General features: G+C 43.1%; 1 protein-coding gene across 3 annotated transcripts in view; it reads left to right on the top strand.

Moving 5' to 3' along the window:
- PPM1H (protein phosphatase, Mg2+/Mn2+ dependent 1H) overlaps positions 1 to 20364 on the top strand; it is a 307659-nt gene that overhangs the window by 274362 nt on the left and 12933 nt on the right. For all 3 annotated transcript variants that reach the window (XR_009494420.1, XM_059886719.1, NM_001193049.1), the window contains one exon: positions 9077 to 9228. Coding sequence is in view for 2 of the 3 variants with exons in the window: in XM_059886719.1 (XP_059742702.1) it covers positions 9077 to 9228 (152 nt within the window). In the remaining variant the exon portion in view is untranslated. The remainder of the gene's footprint in view (positions 1 to 9076; positions 9229 to 20364) is intronic.

A 20364-nucleotide genomic window follows, 5' to 3' on the forward strand; every position in this document is an offset into this window, starting at 1 on the left:
TGATTCATTCTCTCTATGCCTGTGGTTCTAGGCTGCTAGGCTAGGGCTATTTCATACCTCACTCTCCGACTACGCACAGGTCTGCCTAGACCTGGGCTGCTTGCGGTGGACTTTGTCACATGGCAGTACCCCGTAGCTTACGGGGGTGATTCAGTTTCTTCTCCTAAGGCAAGAGACACAGTAGCCTGTTCTCCTGCTCACTTGAGATCCCTGAAATCTTGTCCTGTGAAGTAGTAACACACTGTGGTTAGGTTCAGTCCCAATGGTTACAAAGCGCAGCTACAAGAATAAAGAACAGTGGTGGTTTAATTATTTACGCGCCAGGAGACTAGGTAACTTAGCTGTCAACCAGGACAGTTTTGAGAGTCAGTGGGGATGCTGTTAATAATTATGCTGGGAAAACAGCAGAAACCAAAATTATCTCAGGCAAACAGGGCATTTTAATGAACAGAAATGTATTCCTCAGATGACTAACAAACTAGATTCAAGTCCATTTGTTCACTGATCCATTCAGTGAACCTTTGATTCAGTGGTGAACAAGCCATTGGAATTCCAGATAAAGGAGCAGAAGATAGGAGAGCCCCTCTCCCCACTCCACCCCCACCTCCATATGTAAAGGAAATTCCTTCATCTAGCTTACTTCCCTGAGTTATAAAGTTCTGGCCTCATGTGGAGAAAATGAAAGCCTTAGCTATCACAGCCAGGCACTGGGTACAACTTCAGACTGTCTATTCTACCTACTATTTCAGCTGGTTTAGAAGGTTTTTTAACTCTTAGATGGTGTGTGTGCACATGCTCAGCTGTGTCCAACTCTATTGCAACCCTGTAGACGGTAACCCTCCAGGCGCCTCTGTCCATAGGATTTCCCAAGAATACTGGAGTGGGTTTCCATTTCCTTCTCCACGGCTCTTCCTGACCCAGGGAATGAACCTGCATCTCCTGCATTGGCAGGCGGATTCTTTACCACCGAGCCACCTGGGAATCCCCTATTAGATGATAGCCACCCTCGTCAATAGACTCCAAAAAGTAATAATAATAATAAAACCTCAAGAATATCTGGTGCATTTTACATAGAAAATTATACCCACAGCCAAAGCAACCAGCTTCTTCTGGGGTTCAGTTCAGTTCAGTTGATCAGTAGTGTCTGACTCTTTGCGACCCCATGGACTGCAGCAGGCCAGGCCTCCCTGTCCATCACCAACTCCCAGAGTCCACCCAAACCCATGCCCATTGAGTCAGTGATGCCATCCGACCATCTCATCCTCTGTCGTCCCCTTCTCCTCCTGCCCTCAATCTTTCCCAGCATCAAGGTCTTTTCAAATGAGTCAGCTCTTCTGGGATAGTAGGCGACATATTGGTTATACTTAAATGTCCCTTCATTCATTTGCAGCCAGATACTCTGAGGTCATGTGGTCATTCCCATCCACATGACTCATCCTATGATGGAAGAGTTGGGGAATATTTGAGCCATTAGCATCCCCAGTGGCTGCCTTGTCCTAACCTTCCATTTCACAAAGGGAGACACTGAAGATTTGAGAAGCCTCATCCCTCACCACTCCCCAGTGGAAATACATTACTTCCAGCCAAACTAAAATACCTAGACCTGCTCCAGCCCACCAGCCCCCTCTCTCATCCCCAGGCGTTGGCCCCCTGCGTTTCCCTCTCCATGTACGGCACGTGATGCCCAAATTCCTCCTCCCTGACACTCCCCATCTGATTGATTAATCAGCATTTCTTCATTTTGTGTTCCTGGCAGATTGTCAAGAAACTTTAAAATGTGAATGAACAAAGTGGTGTTGCCTAAGGGCAGAGCGTGGTCTCAAGCCCAAGTTCAGTGTGTATTTCTTCATGACATCATCTAGTAGAGATGGAATCACAACAGAGAATTTGGGTGCAGTCTTGGTAGCCTGCCAGAATGCCAGTATTGAAAGGGTCTACTCAGTTTGTTGAACTGTGATGAAATGTGCTAGAGTTTTATTTTCTTCTGGTACAAATGCCATGTTCAGACTTCTGCAGGTTGAGCTTCTGGGTTCATTGGCCACAGAGGGTGGAGAGGAAGAGAATTTGTACTTTTCTTAGTTCCCACCACCTACTGGCAGCCTTTACCTTGGGAGCCACCTGGCTTATCTGCCAAAACAGGATTAATAGTCCCAATCACTGCCATTTTAAGTGAGACCCAGGTTCCTTGAGCTCACTTTTAACTCACCTCCTTCCACCAGCTAGCTTATTTTCAGAGCCTCAAAATAATAAATAAATCACAAAAACATGCTGGGACTTCCCTGGTGGTCCAGTGGTCAAGTCTCCAAGCTGCCAATTCAAGGGGCACAAGTTTGATTCCTGGTCAGGGAACTAAGATCTCACATGCCATGCAGCACAGCCAAAAGATTTTTAAAAAAATAAAACATGTCATGCATTAGAAAGAATTTGTAGTTCCCTTCCACATCATCTCCTTTGATCTTGCCAATAGCTTTGTTGGAAAGGTAGAACAGGTGTTATAATATTTATTTTTCTTGTCTTTTAGTTTTCTCAATTTTTAAACAGTGATATCAGGGATGAGAAAACTGAGGGCTAAGGAAATAAATGACCTGTCTCAAGCCCAAGACTGGTTAGAAGTAGAGACCAGACGGGAGGGCTTCTCATCACCCAGGCAGGGAGGGCTCCTGCTTCTGCAGGCAGCAGGGCCTGAGCTGCGGGAACATCCCGTCCTCCTTCGAGTACTTAAAAGGGAAAAGGGGTTTGGAGAATTTGCTGAGTTAATAAAGATGTGAAAGTGGTGAGGACGTCCGAGCGGAGTAGCCAAGATCTAGCAAATGGAAGAATTGATGGATTCTTTTTCAGAGTGGCTTCAAGAAGCAGCATCAGCTTACAGTAGTATGAGCTCTCTGAACAGGCCACTGAAAGGTCATCAATAATAGAGTAGAGACCGAACAAATATTAGACACGCGCCGACACAGTGTCCGACTGAGCATCGCGGGAAGGTACCGTATTGAAGTTGTTTGTCCCCAGCTCCGCTGCAAAGCAGGGGCTGGTAACAAGGGTGTCTCTAGCTGCTCTTGAAGCAGGAGGGGCTGCAAGAGCCATCAGCACTTGGCTCATTCAGGGGCACATTAGCCACGACCCTTGGTGCCCTCGAACTTCTTCCTGCTCCCCCGAAGGCTGTTTTGTTTTTTTTTTTTTTTTTTTTTGGTCTGTTAGCAGCTTCCCTGAGGATGAGGGGAGAAAAGGAGAGTCTGCTACTTCTTGTAAACATCAGCACATTACAGTTTGATGACTGCCTGGGAGCATAAGAGTTTTACAAGCTAAAATTGTTGGGTCACCTGAGATGAGGGGGTCTTCTGAATGGATCTTATATGTTGAATTCTTTCTCCTCATCCTTTCTTCCCATTTATTCTGTCTCACCAACACTTCCCTGGTGGTCCAGTGGCTTAGACTCTGAGCTCCCAATGTAGGGGGCTGGGTTCAATCCCTAGTCAGGGAACTAGATCCCACATGCTGCAACTAAGACCTGGCAGAGCCGAGACAGGAATGTTTACAATCCCTGCTGGCTCAGGTGGTAAAGAATCTGCCTGCAATGCAGGAGACCCAGGGTCAATCCCTGTATCAGGAAGATGCCCTGGAGAAGGGAATGGCAACCCACTCCAGTATTGTTGCCTGGAGAATTCCATGGACAGAAGAGCCTGGCGGGCTACAGCCCATGGGATCACAAAGAGTCAGATGTGACTGGGGGATTAACGTTGTTCTGTCTGAGCAAGTCTGTCCTGAAAATCTAGTGGGATTTAACTCTATGAAAGACATGGCGAGGCCCACAAAAGAAGTGCAGAATGGAATCTCTGGCCTCTCGAAGTTGACTTTTGCAGGGGAGAGAAGTTGACCAGCTCTCGGGTTGTTAACTGTAAGAAGGACAAGTGTAAATGCCCAGCAAGGGCAACACTTCCCTTGGTGGCTTACTGCGTGGTTCCACGGGCTGGGATCCGGGCACTGTTCTGGGGGCAGAAACAAACAGGATGACTCAGACCTTGCCCTGGGGTAGCTTATTGCCCTAAAACTGTGTTTTCAAGGAGAGGGTCCCCACCCTTTGATTTGGAATCGCCCTTCTTTACATAGTCTGATGGGCTTCCCAGGTGGCACTGGTGGTGCTAGTGCAGGGGGCACAAGAGATGCAGGTTCCATCCCTGGGTCGGGAAGATCCCCTGAAGGAGGCAATAGCAACCCACTCCGGTATTCTTGCCTGAAAAATCCCATGGACAGAGGAGCCTGGCAGGCTACAATCCAAAGGGTCACAAAGAGTCAGACACAACTGAAGTGACTTGCCAGGCACACAGCCTGATATCTGGGCTCAAATCTATACAATCAGAATCTTTAAAGATGGGCCCTTGAACCTTAATTTTATGAGTGCTGCAAGTGATTCATAAAACATTAAAGTTTGAGAATAACTATTCATGTAGAAGAGACAGACAGGTGAACCTAGACTGGTTGCTGCTGCTGCTGAGTCGCTTCAGTCATGTCCGACTCTGTGAGACCCCAGAGACGGCAGCCCACCAGGCTCCACCATCCCTGGGATTCTCCAGGCAAGAACACTGGAGTGGGTTGCCATTTCCTTCTCCAATGCGTGAAAGTGAAAAGTGAAAGTGAAGTCTCTCAGTTGTGTCCGACTCTTCGCGACCCCATGGACTGCAGCCCACCAGGCTCCTCCGCCCGTGGGATTTTCCAGGCAAGAGTACTGGAGTGGAGTGCCATTGCCTTCTCCGACCTAGACTGGTACACATAGGTAAATATTGTGTGAGTGAACCTGAAAGGAATTGCGTCTGCAGAGGATTGTGGGGAAAAAAAGAGAGATGGCTGCTCTCAGATCTTCCTTAGGGTTGCTCTGGCAGTGGAGGTGACTGTCCCCCTCAGCCTCTCTCCTTCGCCACCAGTCTGATAGTGTCCGCACACACTTCAACCAGAGGAGGAGTGACAGTCCCCAAACTGGAAAGGAGCCATGGGAAGGGTCTTGTGGAAAGTCACCTTTCAGACCTCTGTTCACATGGTGCCTTCCCAGAGATGCCTGCCTTAACCACGTCTTCTGAAAGGGCTCTCCTGCCACTCTCCTTACCCTGCCTGATTTGTCTTCAAGCACCTGTCATCTTCTGACACTGTAATTTATTTGTGTGTCTGTCACACCTTGTTGAGAAGTTGTGAGGACTTTGGTCACTTTTGTTCACAACGGTTGGCACATAGTAAGTGCTCAGTAAACATGGCACGAAGCACCCAGGAAGGCAGAGGGATCTGCCCAGGACTCACCTCTCTGCGGCTCTGAGAAACGGCGAGAGTTGTGAGATGCCCATGGACTTTCTCTCCCTTTCTTGGCAGATGGGCACAAGGGCAGGAGCCATGAGGAGTTCTGCTCGTGTTCCCAGACCTTCCCACAGAGGCCTTTGCCGATCGCACCTCTCCTCTCCCACAGACTGTCCTCCTTGTGTCTGAGTCCTAGGGAGCCTCCGAGCCCATACTTTTGATGTGGGGCTTCCTGGAACATTAAGCAGCTATTTGAGGAGTTGAACAGGGCTCTCTGGCATGGCGAGTGTGGTCTGATGGAGGAGGGCCCATAGCGCCTCCAAGGAGGGAAGGTCGGGTCTCCAGAGCCCACTGGAATCCTTTGAAACCCCTTCTTTTGGGGAGGATGAGCATGCAGTGGGATGCCTTGCACGGCAGTCCAGATTTGCTGAGGGGGTTTTCACAGAATGTTCTACATCGCAGGTTAATGCATAAGACACGAGCTGTGAGTGGAAAGTTGGCAGAGTCCTTTGGAAATTGGCTAAAGGGCAGGAAACAAAGGGTAGCAGTAAAAAAAAAAACCAACCCTAAAAGGATGTTAATTGGGGAGTGCCTCAGGGAATAGGGTTGAGGCTAGCTTTTTATTATTTACATAAAAATTGCTTGGAGAATGGTATTGAGAGGGATTTTCATGTTGGGTAAGGAAACTGCATTAGAGAGTTGTGTGGAAATGTGAATAGGGGAATTAGGGAAGGATTCAATTTTCTGACGGAACTGAAAAGGAACATTTTCTAACATGTTTCTGTTTATCAACCCACACCCATTCTGTTGGCCAGATTTCTACTTGAGTAGTGGGCAGGACAACTTCCGCTTAAAACAACTCGAATCTCCACACTTTGGGGGCCAGCAGAAAGCACCTGAAGAAACTTTGGCACCCTACACATAGGGCAGGTCCTGAAATGAAACGGTTGTTATCTTCAGCCCTAAGAAACCTCTCTTTTCTTTTCTTAAATGTTGTTCAGTTGCTAAGTCATGTCTGAGTATTTGTGACCCCCTGGACTGCAGCATGCTAGGCTTCCATAGTCCTTCACCAACTCCCAGAGCTTGCTCAAACCCATGTCCATTGAGTTGCTGATTCCATCCATCCATCTCATCCTCTGTTGCCCCTTCTCCTGCCCTCAATCTTTCCCAACATCAGGATCTTTTCCAGTGAGTTGGCTCTTCACATCAGGTAGTCACAGTATTGGAGCTTCAGCTTCAGCATCAGTCCTTCCAATGAATATTCAGGATTGATTTCCTTGAGGATTGACTGCTTGGATCTCCTTGCAGTCCAAGGGACTCTCAAGAGTCTTCTCCAACACCACAGTTTGAAAGCATCAATTTTTAGGTGCTCAGCCTCCTTTAGGGTCCAACTGTCACATCCATACATGACTACATGACTTCTTAAATGTATTTAAGCTTAATTTTCCATCATTATTCTCAGAAAGGATATGCTGAAAGTATCTCATAAGTTTCAGGCAGAAATAATGATTGGCAAGTTCTTTTAATTGGAGGATAATTACTTTACAATACTGTGTTAGTTTCTGGCGTATAACAACATGACTTGGCTATATATATACACATACACCCTCCCTCCTCCACTCCCCCCACCATGAAACCTCTTTTAAAAGAAGCTGGAAGGCAGGTGGCATCTTGTATTTAGCTACAAATATAAGATGCTACAAGCACGTGACACCCACATCTCCCTTCCTCCCTTTACAAGGAACATTTTCGATCCTAAAGAGCTCAAATTATCACATAAATTTCTTGTAGATACACCCCAATAAGAAGCTAGCAGTCTCTCATACGCCAAGTGATTACGTAGCGGAGGTAATAACACATGATACAGGACTTGAAAGTGGGAGCTCAGAAGTGCCATTTGCTGTCCTTGCTGTAACCTCCCCTAAGGGATAGACTACCAGATATCATGGAGCCCTTGGTTTCCCTGTTACCAACCGGCAGGACTTCTTGGTGGCCTTAGTATTCAAAGAGTGGTCCAGGGACCAGCAGCACCAGCATCACACGGGAACAAATTAGAAGTGCACGCTCTCAGGCCCTACCCCAGCGCTGAGTTAGAATCTGCATTTCGTTAGGATCCTGGCTGATTGCTGTGCGCATTAACTTTTCAGAAGCGCTGTTCCAAGACACCCAGGAACCACAGAAGATAAAGCAGAGGGAGTTTGCTTGCTGCTGCAAAGGAAAAATCGAACCACATGGGTTCAGTGACCTGAGGCTGAAATTCTGGAATTTGGGACTTTCCAGTTTGCTGTAAATTTAAGATCCCCACTCCTGTTGTCTTTAATTTGGCCCCAGATGGCACAGTGTGTTCTCTAGAATATAAACTTAACCCGAAGTGAATGTGCCTTTTGAAAGGAAGATGTTAAAAGCCAGCCCAGTCTCCCCGACCCCAGGCTCGCGGGCACGGTTCATGCTGCATGTACCGTTAGCTAAATTGTTGGTGTCTTGTTCACCAGCCACAGAGGCTATTTTCCATTTGAGCTCATTTCTCCAAAAACTTTGGGGCAGGTGTGGGCATTTTGTTGTTTTCTGCTGTTGGGTGTAGGCTGTTCATCCTGTAGCAGGGTGTCACTGGCCTGGGCAAACCTTCCTGAAATATAGGAGGCTTGGCTTTTACAGAGGTGGATGTGAACATTCTGTAGGCCTCTTAGAATTGTATTGTCTCGAGATCTGAGATGACAGGACAGTGACTCTACGATGGGACATGGGGACTGCTGCCTACCTGCCATCCTCCGCCCTCCCCTGGCCTGCAGCTGTCATTTAGACTTGTTTTTAGAAAACAGGATAATGAAATGAGGTGGAAGGACTTGGATGAAATTGAACTGTCTTTGTCCTCAGTTCATGAGGGGGTGTAGACAGGGCTGATTCTGTCAAATTAGTAGGGCATAGCAATGAAATCCCTAACTCATCTCCTTCTGTGCCACCCAAGTAGGGTGAACATTAGCTCCAGTAAGGATGGCCTAACAGAAGTGAGGCTTGATTTTCATCAGTGTTAGTTTTGCTAAGGTCACTGTGTTCTTTTCCAAGAATCAAGGGGGATGTTGAAATAGCCAAGTCATTTCAGGTACTAGAGATGAGGAAAGACTTCAAGTTTGTTAAGGCATACACTTGGCACGTGTCCTTTGTAATTTAGGCTGCATTGAGGGTCCTCAGACCTATGTCCAGCATCAGAACTCCATGCTCACATGGGACAAGTCCAGCTCCAGGGGTCTCAGAGAAGGCAAGCCAAAAGGTATCAAGTAAGGACATGAAATAAAATGTGTCTCCGCAGTCCTAAACCAATACGTGCAGAGCAGCTTCTACGGAGCCTAGACTGGCCTTCTCTCTCTCTCAGACTGAGAGCTCAGAAGCAGGGAATTCTGCTGTTTATACTTAGAGTATCTGGCACAGAGCAGACCCTTAATCAATGTCTGTGGGATGGATGTGCGAAGAAAGGATCCTGCTGCTCTGCTAGCTACCGCCGTATCTGTGTCATTGTTCCAGCCACATCTCAGGCATTACGTTTTCAGTTAACTTCTTCCTTGGCAACTATTCATTTCTTGGGCTCATTTACAGTTGTGTTTGGGCCCCAGATGTCTACACGGCCAGTCTCCAGAGGAGGCTACCCCTGGCCACAAAGTGTGCTGCACAGCCACGTGCCGCACGGTGCACACTTACAAACCACTGGGCTGGGCAAGAAAAGGGAAGGGAAATCAGAAGCCAGTCTGTTCAGCGGAATAATATGCTCCTAACTTCTTAAGCAGGGTATTCCTGTTCTTTTCAGGTAAGAGTCTACGATCTCTCCAAATACGAGCATGGAGCAGATGATGTGCTGATCTTGGCCACTGATGGACTCTGGGATGTTTTATCAAATGAAGAAGTGGCAGAAGCAATCACTCAGTTTCTCCCTAACTGTGATCCAGATGACCCTCACAGGTTTGTGCATTTCCATGATTGGAGGGTTGTTAATCAAGTGGCGTTTCATCATGTGAAAAAAATAGATAATAATCGTGCAATTTTCATCATTTATGATTCACCATTTATGAGCTGATATAGATGGTTTAGTAACTAAATTGCAAACGGGACTACATTTCTCTTTTTTCGTTGTTTGGGAGTAATCATTTTTAAATTTTTATTGGCGTATAATTGATTTATAGTGTTTTGTTAGTTTCAGGTGTACAGCAAAGTGAATATACATATAATACATATACCGTCTATTTTTGTTTCGATTCTGTTCCCATATAGGTCGTTACAGAGTATTGAGTAGAGTTCCCTATGCTATACAGCAGGTTCTTATTAGTTGTTTCTTTCATATATAATACTGTGTATATGTCAGTCCCAATCTCCCAATTTATGCCTCTCCCACCCCTACCCCTGGTAAACACAAGTTTGTTTCTACATCCATCATTCTATTTTTGTTTCATAAATAAGTTCATTTGTACCTACCGCCCTACCTCAGACTCTGCATATAAGCAATATCATGTTTCTCTGTCTGACTTAAGTTAACTCAGTGTGATAATCTCTGGGTCCATCCATATTGCTGCAGATGGCATTATTTTGTTATTTTTGTATGGCTAATAGTCATATGTATAGTATGTTTGTAGCACATCTTCTTTATCCATTCCTCTGGGTTGTTCCCATGTCCTAGCTATTGTAAATAGTGCTGCAGTGAACACTGGGTTGCATATGCCTTCTGGAATTATGGTATTCTCTGGGTAAGTGTCCAGTAATGGGATTGCTGGACCATATGGTAGTTCTGTTTTTAGTTTTTTAAGGAACCTCCATACTGTTCTCCATAGTGGCTGAATCAATTTATATTCCCACCCACAGTGCAAGAGAGCCCCCTTTTCTCCACCCCTTCTCTGGCATTTATTGTCTGTAGGTTTTTTCATGATGGCCATTCTGATGGGTATAAGGTGATACCTCATTGTGGTTTTGATTTGCATTTCTCTAATAATCAGTGATGTTGAGCATCTTTTCCTGTGATTTTTGGCTACATTTCTTTCTTTCCTTTTTTTGCCTAAGCTGCTTGGCTCATGGGATCTCAGTTCCCTGACTGGGCCATAGCAGTGAAAGCCCGGAATCATAACCACTAGGCGATTAGGGAACTCCCTACTTTCACAGCCAAATAAAAACTCTCCTTAAGTTAAACCTAGATACATACTTGTATGTATGTAAAGAATACTCTTTCTGAGATATTTCAGCAGTGTATCTTCCTCACAGTCTTCCTTCATATTCTGAAAATGGGAATAACCCAATTTGTGGTCCTCCTGGTGAGGATAGCAGACGTTCCCAGTATTGATTTCCATCTATGGGAGAACAGTTTCTTTCAAGAAACATTGGGAAAGGAGAGAAACCTTAAAGTAAGGATTCCGAATAACATTATGGCAGTGTTAATGTTCTAAACAACCCTAGGTGACTCAGAAATAAAAAGAAATCCCCTCTAGAGAAAGACATCTTTCACTCAGAACACAAGGAAATAAGTCACCATGAGTAAAAACCAGCAGAAACAACAGACATCATAGTTGGACCTGTAAATACTTCATTATTGGGTTTATCAGCCAAAATATAGAAATAAATACTTTATGTTTCATAAATGTTCTTAAAAGCATTGAAAACATGAATAAGGACAAGAGACTATAAAATGACTGCAAAGATTTTTTAAATAAGAAAATGGAACTTCTAGAGATGAAAAATATAAAAATAGGAACTAAAAACTCAATGGATTAAACAGACTGGAGACAGTTGAAGAGCACACTGATGAACTGAAAAACCGATGTGAAGAATCCAGAATATGGCTCGGAGAGACAGAGCGAGGGAAAGCATGAAATTAGACTGAGACTAGGAGGGTGACCTAAAGATGCTGTAAACACAAGTACAAAAGGAAACACTACAGAAAATGGGAAGGAAAACCAAGTTCCAACCCAGAAATGCTGAATGGTATTAAACCTAAGATGCAGAAAGCCCAACAGATCTCAAGCAGAAGAAATAAAGAGAAAATTTTAAGTAGATATTTCATAATGAAACCGAAGAACTGAAAAAATAGACTAAAAGCAGTCAGAAAGAAAGATGAAATAGATACATAAGAACAGCGTTCACACTGATAGCTTACCTTCCAAAAACAACACAGAAATCAAGACAGTGGAGTTATATCTTCAGCTAGCTAAGAAAAGAAGACCCAGTTTTTTGGATTTTTTATATATACTAAGAAATATCAAAAAAGACGATGAAGTAAAAGCCTTTTGAGGCAGAAAAACACTGAGAAATTTTACTGCCCCCCAGCCTCCTCTGAAGAAATTCTAAAGAATGTCATCAGATGAGAAAAGGAAACGACCCCAGGTGGAAGATGGAGACGTAAAATAGATTATTAAGCTATTGAGTAAATAGGTGGGTATAGTTATATACATTAACTATATAAAACTCCAGTACTCTTGCCTGGAAAATCCCATGGGTGGAGGAGCCTGGTGGGCTGCAGTCCGTGGGGTCGCGAAGAGTCGGACACGACTGAGCGACCTCCCATTCACTTTTCACTTTCATGCATTGGAGAAGGAAATGGCAACCCACTCCAGTGTTCTTGCCTGGAGAATCCCAGGGACGGGGGAACCTGGTGGGCTGCCGTCTATGGGGTCGCACAGAGTCGGACACGACTGAAGTGACTTAGCAGCAGCAGCAGCAGCAGCAGCAACTATATAAAACAGCAATATGAATGTCTAATGTGAGGTTAAAAATTATATTGAATAAAATAGCATGATGAATTGGCCGGTGGTTATAGTAATCAGCTAAAGTATGTTATAGTTCTACTTGAAAAGAGATTATAAGTGTTAAACTTTAGACTTTAAATGTGTTTAATAGTAAGAAAATGAATAGAAGAACAGAAAGTATAATTTTCCAACTAGTCAAGGGAAAGAAAGCCCACATTGAATTAAAAAACAAACCTCTAAACAACTTACAAATCACTGTTACACCGTTTGTCTTTTCGGATTTCCTGGAAGTGTGAATTTTGTAGTTACTTGTTCATATGTGAATATTTTACTTTCAGAAATAAAGTTTTAAATTGCTACTGTTTTATATAGGATTGAAAGAAAATTAACTTCTTTATTAAAAAGTTTATCTGTTAAACAACTTACAAATCAAAAAATTATAATAAAAATTAGAAATTACTGGGATTTGAATAATAAGAATACTACATATTAAGACTTCAAAGGCTGAATTTCGAGCCTTTGTCCCCCTAATTTAAGGAGCTACGCATAGGTGAAAAACTACACATCCTTGACCCACCAGAAGTGACTATATTTCTTCCGTATCATAAAGTCACTTTCCCAACCTTCCCAACCTCCCAGTTCCCCTGATCATAAGAACCCTGCCCATAAGTTCCAGACTCCTGATCACAGAAAAAGGTCCCTAAAACCATAGAAAAGGGTAGTATTTCTCAGAGGAAGACCTAGAGGGTTGATTTGTACTATTGGGCTAGTTCTGCCCGTATTACTTACACAAACATGTACCAAAGAGTTCTTATAACTTAGGGTTCTAAGGAACCGCAGAATGGTGCTGTCTACTTGTGGGCTGTGTGGCCTCTTCGTGGGTACAGGCTGTTAGTAAACAACTGTCCTGATTAAAAAATGTAGTTTTGTGATCCTTATTTCAACAACAGCATCTAGATTAAGAATGAAAAAGCAGAATAAACCCATGAAAAGTAATGGAAGGAAAAATTAAAGATAACAGAAGAAATATACAATCAAAAAAATAAATGATAAAGGCAAAATTTGTTTCTTTAAAACAACTAACACATTATGGAAATGCAAATCAAACCACAGTGACATTGCTACTTCACATCCATTAGGCTGGCTATTTAAAAACAAAAAAAGAGAAAATAACAAGTATTGGTGAGAATGTGGAGAAATGGAAACTTCCTGTACATTACTGGTGAGATTGTAAAATGGTACAGCTTCTGTGGACAACGGTATGGAGAGGCCTCAAAAAACTAAACATACAGTTATATCCACCAATTCCACCTCTGGGTATACACCCTGAAAAAACAAAAGCAGGGAGTCAAGCAGATACTTGTACCCCATGTTCATAGCAGTGTTATTCACAGTAACAAAAGGTGGAAACCACTAAAGTGTCCATTGACGAATGAATGAGATAAACAAATCGTGGTTATATAATACAATGGACTATTCATCAGTCTTAAAAAGGAATGAAATTTTCACACATGTTACAGAATGGGTGGACATTATGCTCAGTGAAATAAGCCAGTCACAGACGGACAAATGTTGTATGACTCCACTTACATAAGGTACCTAGAGACAAATACATGTCAAATGTCTCAAATACATAGAGACAGAAAGTACAATGGCTGTTGCTGCTTGCCAGGGGTTAAGGGGGTGGGGATGGGGAGTTGGTGTTTAACAGTTATAGTGTTTCGTTTGAGAACAGGAAAAAGTTCTGGAGATAAATGGTGGTGGTGTAAAATGTGAATGTACTTAATGCCACAGAACTACACACTTTAAAGTGGTAAAAATGTTAATTTTTACGTTATGTATATTTTACCACAAAACATAATTTCTCAAAAAAAAAAAAAAAACCTAAAACTTTAACAGGGATTTCCCTTGTGGTTCAGCAGTTAAGACTGCACTTCCAGTGCAGGGGGTGTGGGTTTGATCCCATCAGAAAACTGAGATCCCACATGCTGCATGGTGTGGCAAAAGAAAAAAGAAAAAAACTAACAAAGTAGATAAATTTCCCATAAAACTAATATGAAATGAGGGGGGCTGGCAAATAAATAATCTTAATAATAGAAAACAGTAATAATTCAGATGTGTGCGTGTGTGCTCGGTCGCTTAGTCGTGTCCGACGCTTTTGCAACTCCATGGACTGTAGCCCAAGAGGAGCCCATACTGCGAATAGTTTGCCACTTTAATATATCTTGAAGTGAAAGTGTTAGTCACCCAGTCGTGTCCACCTCTTTGTGATCCCTTGGACGATAGCCCACCAGACTCCTCTGTCTACAGGATTTCCCAGGCAAGAATACTAGAGTGGGTTGTCATTTCCTTCTGTAGGGGATCTTTCCAACCCGGGGATGGAACCTGAGTCTCCTGCGTTGGCAAGCAGATTCTTTACCGCTGAGCCCCCTGGGAAGCCCTAACTCAGACGAAGTAGCAATATAAGAGGAAAATGGCTACCCACTCCAGTATTCTTGTCTGGAAAATCCCATTGATGGAGGAGCCTGGTGGGCTACACCCCTTGGGGTCGCAAATAGTCAGACACAACTGAGCGACTAACACACAGTCAATGAACCTAACATATTCTTTAACAGGATCACTGCAAATATATTATTTTTCCCTCAGTTGATCTTTAGAGTAAACAAAATTGTAACCAAAATTATAACCAAAATTCATAGAACTTCACAACCTGATTCTGAGGTATATATGGAAGAACAAAATGCCAAGAATGTTTGTGACATTTCTGTATGGGTCTTACCTTTCTAGATATCAATATGAAATCAGAATAATTAAGATGGTGCAAAAACACTAAAATTGGATCCTTCCTTCACACCATACATTAAAAAATCAAGTCCAGGCAAATTAAGACTTAACTGAAAGGAAAAATAAGTACAACTTTTAGCAAATAGCATAGGAGACTATCTATCTTTATGATTTTTATGGTGTGCAATGTGAATGTACTTAATGCCACAGAACTATACACTTTAAAGTGGTAAAAATGTTAATTTTTATAGTATGTATATTTTACCACAAAACATAATTTCTCAAAAAAAAAAAAACCCCAAAACTTTAACAGGGACTTCCCTTGTGGTTCAGCAGTTAAGGCTGCTCTTCCAGTGCCAGTACAGGGGGTGTGGGTTTGATCCCATCAGGGAACTGAGATCCCACATGCTGCATGGTGTGGCAAAAGAAAAAAGAGAAAAACTAACAAAGTAGATAAATTTCCCACAAAACTAATAAGAAATGAGGGGGGCTGGCAAATAAAAAATCTTCATAATAGAAAGCAGTAATAATTCAGATGTGGGCGTGTGTGCTCAGTCATAGTTGTAGTAGAGAAGGATTTCTTAAACAAGACGCAGAAAGCACAAACAAGGTAAGATTGATATCCTTGACTACATTAAAATCACCAACTTTTGTTCTTCAAAAGGCAACATAAAAGGAATAAAATGACAAGGCAGGAACTGGGAGGAGATCCTTGCAACTTATATAACCACAACGAGATTCATACCCATAAAATATAATGAACTCTCACAGATCAAGAAGGACAACACAAATAACCCAATAAAAATGAGCAAGAACTAGTCATCACACAGAAGAAAATTAATGGCCAATAAATATATGAAAAACACTTCAACAGAGGAGTAGAAATAATTAAAAACATGGAGAACAAATGCAGATGGGTTTGTGAATTTGTACATAGACTCTGAAGACAGCTGGGTATATGCATACCCTGTAAACCGAAGCTCCATGGACTCCTAAGTCTGTGCCCTGGAGCACTGGTTCTTAAAGTGTAGTCTTTGGGCTACATGGCATCAACATCATCTGAGAACCTGTTAGAAATACAAATTTCAGGCTCAAACCCAGATCTATCAAATAAAACTCCAGTGGTAGGACCCAGGTATCTGTGTTTTAACAAACAACCCAGGTGTTTTGGTTTTTTTTTTTTTTTCTGGTGCTGGTATAATTCAATTCATACAAAAAGCTATCCATACAGTTGTTTTTTTGATAAAAATTGGAAGCAGCCTGCATGGCCAACCAGAGGATAGATAAACAAAGGACAGAATAATTCACAGCCCCCAGATGTGAATGAACCAAAGCTGTGATCTTTAACAGGGAAGAATCTCAAAGACACAATGTTGAATTTAATAACCCAGTCATATAAGAATTCACATATTACGATTCTATTTACATAAAGTGGAAAATGAATCACTTAGGGATGCAGATATTAAAATTACAAAGAGCATTAACACAAAATTCAGTTAATGGTTACCTTGGGAAGAGAAGTGGCAGAGGGAGATACGTGCTTGAGGAGGAGTCCACAGAGAGCTTCTGAGACATTTACTGATAATGTTTTGTTTCTCTAGCTACATGGCAGGTACATGACTGCTCATGTTACTTGTAGACTCTTCATTTGCTATATACATTTGTTTGTATGCCAGCTGTGAGAGGTAGCATAGTCCAATGGTTAATAGTATGAATCTAGTCATTTAACCTGAGGTTAAATTCTGCCCCTTCTAGACTTTGTGACATTGGGGAAAATTTCTTAACCTCTCCATGTCTCAGATTCTTCATCTGTAAAATGGAAGTTCCAGTAGTCCTAACCTAAAGCTTGCACATCTGCTAAGTCACTTCAGTTGTGTCCAACTCTTTGTGACCCTATGGACTGTAGCCTGCTAGGCACCTCTGTCCATGGGATTCTCCAGGCAAGAATACTGGAGTGGGTTGCCATTTCCTCCTCCAGGGGACCTTCCTAACCCAGGGATCAAACCCAAGTCTCTTAAATCTCCTGCACTGGCAAGCGGGTTCTTTACCACTAGCGCCAGCTGGGAGGCGCTGACCTAATGCTTGTATTAATATATAAAGTGAATTGCCTGATATATAATAAGCACTACTGGGTATTTGTTGTCATTATTCTATATTTTTTGCTATTTTTATGTGTTTCATATATTTCACAACAACAACAACAAAAAACTCCTTCAGGAAAAAAAGCTAGACATTCTCTCTTTCTAAGAGTTGTTTGGTATAATTTTTCCCAGGTGGAAAGCCATTGATGGTACAGGAAGCAAGATTATTTTACTTGAATTTGAATACATTTTTTTCCTGTTGAGCTTTTCGTTTTAATCTGTATCCTACTTGTTAGCAACATTCTCCTGTTGATTTTTCCCTACTGTAATTATTTTTGTGAAGCTTTGCAAAGCCATCTGATAGGTATGAGTCAAAAGGCACCCAGTATTTTTTAAAATCTCTCTAAGCTGGCTTGGTTTTGCTTACCAGCTCCTATCTCCATGGCAACAAATCTGCCCTCCAGGGAGTCGTACCTGTGGGCAGTGCTGTCACTGGGCAGGTGCATGCCAGGTCAGAGCCAGTTCCTAGCTTCATGAGCTCTGTTACCTACAGAGCAGGCTTACACAGATCTCTGTGGAACAAAAGGGCAGGAAAGAAAAGCCTGTGAATTTGCCTTTCAGGGAAAATGGCAAACCAACACCTAAGAAAGAATTCTGTATCAGATAGAGGAATGGGTGAAAGAAAAAGTTATTAAATGGGCACAGTTTTATTGATAAGAGATGGAATACCTGGCTGGACATCAGAAAAATTCTGGTTGGTTTTTGAAATCTTAAAACTGTGAGACCTTATGGGGGAGGGTATCTTCTTTGCCAAATAATTCCCATTCAGATTCATTCGATTGGAAAATATTGAAGACCTATTTTGTAAGCCATGGCCTGCTAGACACTGGGGAAGAATTTGTGAAGAAAACAGATCTCTTGGAGTTTAAAGTCTAGAGGTTACAAAAGCATAAGGAAGTTACAATATGAATGACTAGAGGGATGGCACAAGGGCCAGGCAAGAAAGCTTCCCACTCGGAGGGACGTCTGAACTTAAACGTGAGTCGTAACAGAGAATGTGCCAGGTAGTGCAGGCTGGGGAGACACTGGGGAGGGGGACAGGGTGATTTTCAATGAACCCAACAGTCGGTATGACTACCTGGGCTTAGCGTGGGGTAATCTCTGTGTGAGAGGTGGATGGTGCAGGTCATGTCAGACCTCAAGCACTCACGAGATAAATGAATGTGAAGATTACAGGGAGGAAGACAGTCTGTGATAACGAAATGGAATCTGTGTAACTTGTTCATTCTAATCCATAATCAGAAAACATTCTGGTCAATCTGATGGTGAAAATATGACGTGTGGATTGCTGCCCTACCCCCCTCTGTGCTCCTTAGTAATTTAAGCCATATTGGGAAATCATACAGTCTTATTTTATTTCAAACTCATGACTTGGGCGTTATGTAAAATGATGTTGGTCTTTCCTGTGTGTGATGTCCTTGCATGTAACTGTGAGCTTTGGAAGGAGGGAACCATGTTCACGTGGAGGCTTAGGGTGTCTCATTGGGAGGCCCGTGGAGAGCTTAGTCCCAAAAGCCACAGTGGTGGGCTTCCTGATGGTGCCCTCCTGACTGGGACCTGTTCCATCTTTTCATGCCAAAGAGAAATAGGATTGGAAGTTGTCCTGGTCAGTTTTAGCCTAAGTCATAATTTCTGTGATGAAGACAGACCTGCTATCATTGCCTCCCCGTGGCTCTAGGTGCTCCTCCGCCAGGAGGAGTCATTTCTCCCCAGATGTAGCCCAGGACCACAGATCTGCCCGTGTAATCACGTGAGTAGCTGGAATGGAGGGTGCCTGGGTCCACACCCGAGGAAGCTCACCAGGCCGGCCAGTCGTTTGATAGAGAATGAGAATGGGAGATGCAGCCCCAGGGTGGGCGCCTGAGAGAGGAAGGCAGCAAAGCAACAGCCCAGCACATGCTGCTGCTTTTGACATTTTGAATGGCCTGTTTCATTTTGAGTTTTGCTGTGTTTGTCCAGTTTGTCTAGAAATTCAGCAGGTCAGGAGGAGGCAGGGCATTAGCCCTGTGACAGGAGGGCTTTTAGGTTTTGCCATTTGATGATATAGCTTTGGTCTGTCTTATGTGTACATTTTTTCTTTCTCTTCTCTTTGTGACAGCCATTCCTGACAAACTGCCAGCATTGTTTTCCTCTGATGACATCCTTTACAATAAAAAATTTAAAATAGCATCTCTCCTTCTAGGGTGCCTTGTGAGGGAAAAGGTAATTAAGAGAAAGATACGTTTGCAAAGTTCTAACCCTGGCACTATCTTCTCTGGCAGAGGTGGGGTAAAAATGAGCTGTATGCCCTTCCTGACCCCAGTGTATCTTATTAAGTCCTTTGGCTGTTTTGAACTATCTTGACAAAGGAATCAGAAAATTAAAAGGAGGCTTTGTGAACAAGCCAGAATATGAGTGCAGTGGCTTTTTTCTTTTTACTGGGTCATGCCCTGAAGTGAAGCAGTTCTGGCGTCTCTGTGCATCATTTGTGGAGTCATGGAATGAGCTGTTGATAAGAAGTATACTCAGTCCACATTCTCAGATGGGCTGGTTGGAATTCATGGAGGCTGGGCTACACAACCTGTCACTGTCTATACTCATCCTGGTAAGATTCTCATATGAGGCCTAAACATCCTGCAAACTTTGGAAAGGGTGCTCTGAGAAAGGCCCAGAAGGGATTTTCTGAAGCAAAATATCCCTCTGTAAGGCTGGGGGTATAGTGGTGGGTCTCCTGGAAAGAATATTCAAAATGGAGGCAAGTATGTCATCACGCAAAGAAGATGCTTAGTAATCTGCTAGAAAGGAATAAAAATTGTCAAAATTGCTAAAGGAGAAAGGTGTGGGCAAAGCTGAGTGGACTTAAGGCCAAAGAACAGTCAACCATACATGAAAACGTGGCGTGGATTCACATTCCAAGTGCCCAGGTAGGACCTGGCAAGGATTTTTTTTTTTTTTTTTTTTTGCCCAGGGTCGCAAAGAGTCGGACACGACAGAGTGACTTCACTTTTCATTTCCCAAAATCTCTTTGTGGAAACCTCATCATGGCGACTTGGATCTAATGACCCTCAGCCCTCTGCCGTGACATTTGAGGGGCTTATTAAGGGGTACTGAATCTATAAATACCAACATACTGTAAATTCCATACAACATCTCCCTAATGAGAGAAGACGCCTTCTTGACGGTCACACCTTAAGTGTTCTTCACCTCCATGCTCTCCTCAGCTCAGTAAACTGTGTGCCTTGATAAGGAAGAGATTAATCAGTGGAAAGTTAAAACACCCACCAACACTGACGCCAGGATACTAGTGCAGGTCCTACATACCTTGATAATGTGAAACCTACTTTGGCAGAAGACAAAGGTCCTTCTGATGAAATCTTTCTGTGAGCTGCCTGAGCTTTTCCCAGTGCCATTTCATTTTGAAGAACTATGACTCAGGACTTGCCTAGTGGTAGAGTGGATAATAGTCT

The sequence above is a fragment of the Bos taurus genome, chromosome 5 (genome assembly GCF_002263795.3).
Source record: "Bos taurus isolate L1 Dominette 01449 registration number 42190680 breed Hereford chromosome 5, ARS-UCD2.0, whole genome shotgun sequence".
NCBI lineage: Eukaryota > Metazoa > Chordata > Mammalia > Artiodactyla > Bovidae > Bos > Bos taurus.